Source organism: Rhinoderma darwinii, unplaced genomic scaffold (genome assembly GCF_050947455.1).
Source record: "Rhinoderma darwinii isolate aRhiDar2 unplaced genomic scaffold, aRhiDar2.hap1 Scaffold_40, whole genome shotgun sequence".
Taxonomy (NCBI): Eukaryota; Metazoa; Chordata; class Amphibia; order Anura; family Rhinodermatidae; genus Rhinoderma; species Rhinoderma darwinii.
In genome coordinates this window covers 79,028-89,071 of record NW_027463598.1, presented here as the reverse complement: position 1 = coordinate 89,071, position 10,044 = coordinate 79,028, and the positions used below count along the sequence as shown (strand labels likewise).

General features: G+C 45.4%; 1 protein-coding gene across 4 annotated transcripts in view; it reads right to left on the bottom strand.

Moving 5' to 3' along the window:
* Positions 1-499: 499 nt before the first annotated feature.
* Positions 500-10,044, bottom strand: part of SYMPK (symplekin scaffold protein) — a 79,458-nt gene continuing 69,913 nt past the window's right edge. For all 4 annotated transcript variants that reach the window (XM_075848424.1, XM_075848422.1, XM_075848423.1 and 1 more), the window contains 8 exons: positions 3,789-3,889; positions 3,583-3,673; positions 3,323-3,424; positions 3,057-3,244; positions 1,182-1,358; positions 1,012-1,101; positions 753-923; positions 500-672 (listed from right to left, as the gene is read on the bottom strand). In XM_075848424.1, coding sequence (XP_075704539.1) covers positions 556-672; positions 753-923; positions 1,012-1,101; positions 1,182-1,358; positions 3,057-3,244; positions 3,323-3,424; positions 3,583-3,673; positions 3,789-3,889 — 1,037 coding nt within the window. In that variant the 3' untranslated portion in view covers positions 500-555. The remainder of the gene's footprint in view (positions 673-752; positions 924-1,011; positions 1,102-1,181; positions 1,359-3,056; positions 3,245-3,322; positions 3,425-3,582; positions 3,674-3,788; positions 3,890-10,044) is intronic.

The window sequence follows — 10,044 nt, the reverse complement described above, 5'->3', positions numbered from 1 at the left end:
TCTACATTACAGCGCCGATCATATTATGTAGGAGACAGGGCACTTACAATCTGGTGACAGCCTCTTTATTACTAGGACCACTGTTATCTACATTACAGCACTGATCACATTATGTAGGAGACAGGACACTTATAATGTGGTGACAGAGCCTCTAAGCATGTATCTTCACCAAGAGTATTTTTTTATTATTTGAAATTTTGTTTATGTATTTTATGTTTTACAGCATTACACATACTTTACAACAATCGAGTAATGTGACCCTGATTGGATTTTGAGGGCCCCTATATTTCACTATTCTCTCAGTACATACTCGGTGTATAGTAAATCAAAACCAGCAGCAGTCTGATATAGCAATCACCACCACGCACTAGCCACAAATCGCAACATAGAACAAGGGGCATGTAGCAGCCACAATAGGATGAACAGCATTAGTGCGGAGACCTTGTGACTGCTGCACATTTATCCCAACCCCATGTCCTTCCACCACAATGACAGAACCTTCACAGAACACATTTTTATTTGTCAGTGACTAGAATGCAACAACGGAGGATTGATCTAGTCTTCTCTCTGGTCTAGTCCTTCTTCCATTGGCTCCTCGGGAGGTGGAGAACACGCGGTGTTGGCAGGGACGGTCTCACATTCCTCTGGTGAAGAATCTTTCCCCTGACTTTTCTGAGGATAAAATAAGTGAGATATAATTGAAGTTCAGTCAGTGATGGAATGAACAGACGACATTATAAACCAACACAAACCGTCAGGATCTCGTCCTCTTCATCTATTAGGATAACCGGGAGATCCATCTCCGTTTCCTCCTCCATCCGCTGAGAACTTTTTCCTTTCTGTTCCTCTAGAACCTGCAGCTTTAGTAATTTTTCTTGGGCGAGGTGATGGACAATGAGGTCTTGGGATGGAATTTCAGACGTCTTAGACAATCAAGAAAGGAAAACGTTGACTGAGCCAGGTCCTTCATTCAGCATGCATCTCCAGGAGCTGAGTGCTTTAACTACTTACCTCTTGTGTTGGGGCAACATCATCTGATTCAGTGTCCGTTCTGGATTCTGCTTCTAGAATTGCCACGATGGCATGAGGGACATGGGCCAGCTGACAGGAAAGAGAAGGATTAAACCCATTCCGTACAAGGCAGCGTGCATTATTGTGACATGCGCGCAGTCATCCCTCACCTGGTTAGGTGTAAAAGTCCTAACATGAGCCAACAGGGGATCCCTGAGATCAGGAGACGTCTGGAGGACTGAATGGAGCTGTGGAGGAGGGAGCTGGAGGAGGACACTAAAGGACTGTGGCTTGGTTCTCTGGCAGCATTTAATGAAACCCTCCCAAACCTTCGGGTACTTCCAGACCTGAAGTCAGGACAACAATGTAATAAGGTTAGACACGATCCCAGTGCTGGATGAGCAGTAAAGTGGTAGTTGTCATACGGTGTAGAGTTGTGGACATCAGATGATTCGAGTAGGAGCTGGTATAACATGCACTCTGCTGCTGTAGTAATCATTTTGCCAAGTTATAAAGAGAGATTGGTTGCACCCCCATTTCCATAGTAGTATGTGCCTATGTGGGATAATATGTGGACGTCTTGTTGGTGGGTCCTCAGGGATAGTTTTCTTTTGACACGGTTAGTAAGCTACGGACTAAGTCAGTGGTGTTTAAATTGATTTTCCTGGTTCATGCTGAAGGTGCCTGAATTCTCACTATATGTGACCTATGGTGGCATCGAGTATCCAAAAGTAATAAAAGTTTTAAAGGAGGAAGTGCTGCACTTCATTTATTTTTTTTCATTTAAAATGTTGGCATTCTATACAGCGCTTACGCATTTCGAGCCACACCGTTACTTCCATGCTGCCAGTGCTTGACGTGAGGCGGAATTACCAATGTAAAACTCTACAGTTCTCCCCTATCACAGGCATTGCCTCTATTTCCAGCTACCTGCCCATTTATTACAAGGAAGTTCTGTATTTAGGGTTACACACGAGCTGCTGCCTCCAGAGCCAGTCATGGCAGGCAGCGAAGAGGAAAGGCTCCTGTACTTCAGGGAGAGGGTTCACACAAGCAGGAGGTAACCACCAGGAGCCGTGTCAGATGGCCACGTGGGAGACCTTCTTACAGACAACACATTAATCAGGTATCCAAATATTGCCTCACAAAACAAGGGGTGAAAAGAGCACATACTACTAGAAAAATGTAACCAATATTTGAGTCAGAGGATGGAGCAGTCCCTAAGCTCGCACTTTCACAAGTTGTTCAGTACTGGAAGCAGAAAGGTTGCTATACTGAAACCTATAGCCACAAGCAGCAGCGGCATTACAGTGCAGCGGGGCTCCGGCATGGAGGGGCGCTAGTGCAGCAGCGGCATTACAGTGCAGAGGGGCTCCGGCATGGAGGGGCGCAAGTGCAGCAGCGGCATTACAGTGCAGAGGGGCGCTAGTGCAGCAGCGGCATTGCAGTGCAGCGGGGCTCCGGCATGGAGGGGCGCAAGTGCAGCAGCGGCATTACAGTGCAGAGGGGCGAAAGTGCAGCAGCGGCATTACAGTGCAGCGGGGCTCCGGCATGGAGGGGCGCTAGTGCAGCAGCATTACAGTGCAGCGGGGCTCCGGCATGGAGGGGTGCTAGTGCAGCAGCAGCATTACAGTGCAGCGGGGCTCCGGCATGGAGGGGCGCTAGTGCAGCAGTGGCATTACAGTGCAGAGGGGCTCCGGTATGGAGGGGCGCTAGTGCAGCAGCAGCATTACAGTGCAGAGGGGCTCCGGCATGGAGGGGCGCTAGTGCAGCAGCAGCATTACAGTGCAGCGGGGCTCCGGTATGGAGGGGCGCTAGTGCAGCAGCGGCATTACAGTGCAGAGGGGCTCCGGCATGGAGGGGCGCTAGTGCAGCAGCGGCATTACAGTGCAGAGGGGCTCCGGCATGGAGGGGCGCTAGTGCAGCAGCAGCATTACAGTGCAGCGGGGCTCCGGTATGGAGGGGCGCTAGTACAGCATCCATGATCAGTGACAACCGTTCTCCATGCCGACTCCAACTACACAAACCGTGCAGACACCTCTTACCTGTTTGTAGATGAGACGGGTGAGGATGTTCATAATGAAGCCCCCTAATCTGGGGTACATCCCAAGGGCCTGGATGACGGTCCTCATAAGAAGCATGGGGAGTGGCGTGGTGTCCATGAGCTGTTGAAGAACCACCGCCAGCACTTCAGACGTATACACAGAGCGTGCAGAGAAACACAGGTTTGTGGCTGAGAAGAAACAAGACACCCGGGTTTTACAAAGAATAAAGCGGAAACAAATGCAGGTTCAGGGACATGAAGAATTACCTTTAATGACGGATTTCATGTCACATTTACTGGAATCAATGTTATGAAGAGCGACTAGCAGGTCTCCGGGGGTCAGAGGAGACATCGAGCTACTTCCATCTCCTAGGAAAAGTACAGTCACATTTCACAAAACCCTCCATAAACCCAGGTGGCTTTGGCTTCAAACACAGTAAAAAGGTAAAACTGGTGCCAACTCTGCCCCTGCTGCCCCCTGGAGTTTCCAGTATTTCTGACCCCAGTCCCACCCCTCCCCCTCTCACCGTGCTGCGTTCCAAGAAGCCGATTGAACACTTCTTTCACAACTATTGGGTTGAGCTTGATGAGTTTGGGCAAAGCCTGAACGACCTCCTTCTACAAGACAAAGTACACCGTAAAGTAGACTCCTTCCTTCCACATCGTGTAGGTACGTCTTACCCAAGCACCACAGAGAATCGAGACTACATTATATACTCCACGCTCCTCTTACCTTATCCAGGCCATTAAGCACTGGGATCAAGAAGCGGACGTCTGGGAGACGCTTCTGATACAGATCCCGGACACGTTTCACAAGCTCAGGAGATGGAGGAACTAAAACAGGGACAACACACAATTAATGGAAATATTCCTACAAAGTCAGGAGGAAGGTAAACCCAACCCGGATATTACAATCTCCATCGAAACGAGGAAATATTAGAACTTGCGTAAGACGATAAAGTGAGAAGAACGGGCAATGGATTCCTGAGGAATATTCAAGAAAGTCAATGACCATTTTCCCACTTTAATGCCAGGCAAATAGGAAGTGGCTGTAGATTTACAATGAGGTCAGTCACGTACGGATCCAATCCACGACACGCTGGCTGGATGACCACGTCTGTAACTAAACCCTCCCGCCAGGAACAGGCCTGTGTTTCAGTCTTTACCTAATCTGTTCATGTGGAGCGTCACTAAGAAATCATGGTGGACAGCGATCATTGCTAGAAACTCCCTAAACAACATTGCACTGCTCTCGTGTATCACGTGGATTGGAAGAGGCGAAGAAACATCAAGGTAACAGAAACCGTCGGCAAGATGTAGTGAACGATGGAAAACCCAATGTCCGGCATCTTCATTATCTGAGGGATTACACATCCACCAGCATTAGGGTTTATTTCCTATTGAATAATCCAGAGAAATTAGGTATTTACTTCATGGCCCCCATACCTGCTAGGGCCCCCCACGCGAGACCACAAATCCGCAGCATTAAAAAAACATTGTACACGGAAGCGGAAAAAGTGGATTTTTTAAATACTCACCATAAAAACCTTTACTCGTCTAGTTCATTAGGGGAAACAGACCATGGGTATATTCTGTTGCTGCTGGGGTCTTGACACTAAGTGTTAGCCCTTCTTACAGGATAAATACCGCCTACAGACTAGGGATGCACGATGCATGGAAACTTCAATATGGTTTTGATACCGTGCACACTCAAACAGTTCGATACCGGTGTTTCATGTATTTCGATACTTAGCTGTGAAGCCGCAGTATAGTAAGACATGAATGTATGAGAGCGGGGCTGCGGCCGCAGTATAGTAAGACATGTGTATGAGAGCGGGGCTGCGGCCGCAGTATAGTAAGACATGAAGGTATGAGAGCGGGGCTGCGGCCGCAGTATAGTAAGATATGAATGTATGAGAGCGGGGCTGCGGCCGCACAGCTCAGTATAGTAACACATGAATGTATGAGAGCGGGGCTGCGGCCGCACAGCTCGGTATAGTAAGACATGAATATATGACAGCGGGGCTGTGGCCGAACAGCTCAGTATAGTAAGACATGTGTATGAGAGCGGGGCTGCAGCCGCAGTATAATAAGACATGAGTGTATGAGAGCGGGGCTGCGGCCGCACAGCGCAGTATAGTAAGACATGAATGTTTGAGAGAAGGCTGCGGCCGCACAGCTCAGTATAGTAACACATGAATGTATGAGAGCGGGGCTGCGGCCGCACAGCTCAGTATAGTAAGACATGAATGTATGAGAGCGGGGCTGCGGCCGCAGTATAGTAAGACATGAAGGTATGAGAGCGGGGCTGCGGCCGCACAGCTCAGTATAGTAACACATGAATGTATGAGAGCGGGGCTGCGGCCGCACAGCTCGGTATAACAACACATGAATGTATGAGAGCGGGGCTGCGGCTGCACAGCGCAGTATAGTAAGACATGAATATATGACAGCGGGGCTGTGGCCGAACAGCTCAGTATAGTAATACATGAATGTATGAGAGTGGGGCTGCGGCTGTGTAATACATGTGTGATACAGTCACTGCCCTGCTCCCGAGTCCTGACATGTGCACGCGGTCAGCATGAGGTGATGCGGCCAGTGCTGCACTAATGAGCGGCGGCACTGAAGACAGAACATGGGGGTGTTTTGCAGCGCGCCCGCAATGTTCTGTCTTCAGTGCCTGCGCCGCACCACTCATTAGTAAAGCGCCGGCAGCATCACCTCATGCTGACTGCGCGCACACTTCTGGTCAGGAGCGGGACAATGGCTGTATTAAACAGCCGCAGCCCCGCTATAAACGGCGGAGATCAGAGAAACCTCATCTCTGCCGCTATTCCCCTGAATGCTGCGATCACAGTGGACTGCAGCACTCGGGGGAAAATGCAAAGGGGGAAATGCCCCTGGATCGCATCACAGGAATCCCTGTTACCCAGATGGAGGGACATACCATATATGGGCAGACAGCCCAGGGTCCATTGAAGGACCCCAGGGCTGTCCTACCATATTTCCTGTTAGGGATACTCAGATATGTCCTAACAACTGCCTGTGTACTATGAGTATATAGATACATGCCTGTGTGCTAGTATATAGATATATGCCTGTGTACCATCAGTATATAGATACAGGCCTGTGTACCATCAGTATATAGATATATGCCTGTGTGCCATCAGTATATAGATATGTGCCTGTGTACCATCAGTATATAGATATGTGCCTGTGTACCGTCAGTATATAGATATATGCCTGTGTACCATCAGTATATAGATATATGCCTGTGTGCTATCAGTATATAGATATATGCCTGTGTACTATCAGTATATAGATATATGCCTGTGTGTGCTATCAGTATATAGATATAGGCCTGTGTACTATCAGTATATAGATATAGGCCTGTGTACTATCAGTATATAGATATAGGCCTGTGTACTATCAGGATATAGATATATGCCTGTGTGTGCTATCAGTATATAGATATATGCCTGTGTGTGCTATCAGTATATAGATATATGCCTGTGTGTGCTATCAGTATATAGGTGCTATCAGTATATATATTTATATGCCCGTGTGCTATCAGTATATAGATATATGCCTGTGTGCTATCAGTATATAGATATGTGCCTGTGTGCTATCAGTATATAGATATATGTCAGTGTACTATCAGTATATAGATATATGCCTGTGTGCTATCAGTATATAGATATATGCCTGTATACTATCAGTATATAGATATAGGCCTGTGTACTATCAGTATATAGATATAGGCCTGTGTACTATCAGTATATAGATATAGGCCTGTGTACTATCAGTATATAGATATATGCCTGTGTGTGCTATCAGTATATAGATATATACCTGTGTACTATCAGTATATAGATATAGGCCTGTGTACTATCAGTATATAGATATATGCCTGTGTACTATCAGTATATAGATATATGCCTGCGTGTGCTATCAGTATATAGATATATGCCGGTGTGCTATCAGTATATATATTTTTTTATGCCCGTGTGCTATCAGTATATATATTTATATGCCCGTGTGCTATCAGTATATAGATATATGCCTGTGTGCTATCAGTATATAGATATATACCTGTGTGCTATCAGTATATAGATGTATGCCTGTGTGTGCTATCAGTATATAGATATAGGCCTGTGTACTATCAGTATATAGATATATGCCTGTGTACTATCAGTATATAGATATATGCCTGTGTGTGCTATCAGTATATAGATATATGCCGGTGTGCTATCAGTATATAGATATATGCCTGTGTGCTATCAGTATATAGATATATGCCTGTGTACTATCAGTATATAGATATATGCCTGTGTACTATCAGTATATAGATATATGCTATCAGTATATAGATATAGGCCTGTGTACTATCAGTATATAGATATATACCTGTGTACTATCAGTATATAGATATATGCCTGTGTACTATCAGTATATAGATATATGCCTGTGTGTGCTATCAGTATATAGATATATGCCTGTGTGCTATCAGTATATAGATATATGCCTGTGTACTATCAGTATATAGCTATATGCCTGTGTACTATCAGTATATAGATATATGCCTGTGTGCTATCAGTATATAGATATAGGCCTGTGTACTATCAGTATATAGATGTATGCCTGTGTGCTATCAGTATATAGATATATGCCTGTGTGCTATCAGTATATAGATATATGCCTGTGTACTATCAGTATATAGATGTATGCCTGTGTACTATCAGTATATAGATGTATGCCTGTGTACTATCAGTATATAGATATATGCCTGTGTGCTATCAGTATATAGATATATGCCTGTGTGCTATCAGTATATAGATATATATGCCTGTGTGCTATCAGTATATAGATATATGCCTGTGTGCTATCAGTATATAGATATATGCCTGTGTACTATCAGTATATAGATGTATGCCTGTGTGCTATCAGTATATAGATATATGCCTGTGTGCTATCAGTATATAGATATATGCCTGTGTGCTATCAGTATATAGATATATGCCTGTGTACTGTCAGTATATAGATGTATGCCTGTGTACTATCAGTATATAGATATATGCCTGTGTACTATCAGTATATAGATATATGCCTGTGTACTATCAGTATATAGATGTATGCCTGTGTGTGCTATCAGTATATAGATATATGCCTGTGTGCTATCAGTATATAGATATAGGCCTGTACATTAAAGTTTAAAAAAAATATATAAAAAAATAATGAAATAAAAACCACACATTACAATAAAAATTTAAGTCTCGATACATAAAATATCCACATTCGGTATCGCCGTGACCGTAATATCACATTTATAGCGCCATTCATGGGGTTTACGCTGTTACAATAATACGTGAGACGGTTTTTATTTTGTGAGGCGCGATGATGAATTTTGAACCTTCATGCACCGCTCATTAATAGTAAATAACCCAACATTGTCCATGATGTGCGGCACGTGGAGGTTCAACATTCATCATCGCACCTCGCGCTTCACATCAGAAAACGGAAGAACTTTTTTTTATTATTATTGGCAAAAGTCTCGTTTTGGTATCGAGTATCGCAACACTACAAAGTCCACATTCTGGTGCGGTGACGTCCGCACTACAGACAGTAAAGTAAAGCAGCAGGAGACGCGGATGCGGACCCCCCCCCCCCCACAGTACGTATCTGCACCGGAGCATCAGCTGTCACAGTTCAGACTGGTCATCGGGCTTTACGACACTAATGGTGAAGTTCCCATGAGGGAAGGCTGACCCAGTCTGTGTTCAGTGCGCTCAGTCTAAACCCCCACAGAATTCCCACGCTCCCACGGTTTAACATATTACCCCCCCCCCCCAATGTGCTGCTCCCCTCAATCAGGCGGTTGATCTCGCCCGCCTCTCTCAGGCCACGGCGGATGCCTTACAACGCCTTCCTCAGCATCAGCATCTCAATGGTCTGACCCCTTTCAGGAACCAGTCCATTTAGGCCCCCAGACATTTTTCCGTGGATTGCACTCATTCTGGTTCTCCCAGCGCATCCCGCCAGCGGGCCAGGAAATCAAGGATATATCATTCCTCCTCTTATTCCTATTGGACATAAAAATACTTCAGGCGTTCATTGAACGCGATCTATCTGAAGCGGCTTCTTCAGGGGACGTCTCTCCGACTGTGAAGGATCTTATTCAGGCCGTGAGATCTGCTGAAGATTGTGGATGATCCTGCTGAATCCCCTCACAATGAGTTATTCTTGTAAAATGTACGTAGTAGGGAAAGGGGACCTTTAAGAGAGAAAACCTGTTCAACCAGAAGTGTTGAATCTCAACCCAAAATCACTCCACAAGGCCAACAAATATAGGGAAATGATGGAGGAACGAGAACGATAAAGCCGCTCAGGAGTAGGGACCAGCGCATCACAATTTTGAATTGCTTATCCCTATTACGAGTAAAAATGGATGACTTAGCGGCCTTGGACCATACAGTCTGCCAAACCTGCGAGGGGGTAGAGCGTTCCAGGAAACTCTCCCATTTAGTCGTATGAGTGTTTAAACTTTGTCATCAATATCGAAATCATTTAATAGTGTGTAAATATTTGAGGAGGCCTTTTTTTTGGAGGACCTGCAGCACAACCTTTCACTACTTGAGGGTTTAGAGCCTTCTTGATGTCCAAAATCATGTGGTATGGTCAAAAAATCCTCTTAGTGTACCCTAAAATCCCAGCCACAAGAGGGCGACCTGGAGGGCACTGCGTAGATTTATGGATCTGGGGTAAAAAGTACCAACAACCTTTCTTAGGAAAATCATTGTAAAGCTTCTTAGTAAATTTAGACGTAAAAATTCCTTTAACTACCCCCCCATCTGAGCAAGGATCTGACAGAACGTTGCCAGGTCAATGTCGGATCACGGTGTAATATCTGGTAGACCGCCATCATTCAGTTAGTGCATGGCGTCTACTACATAATATATTGGAGATAGGAGGACAATATTTCCACCCTTCTC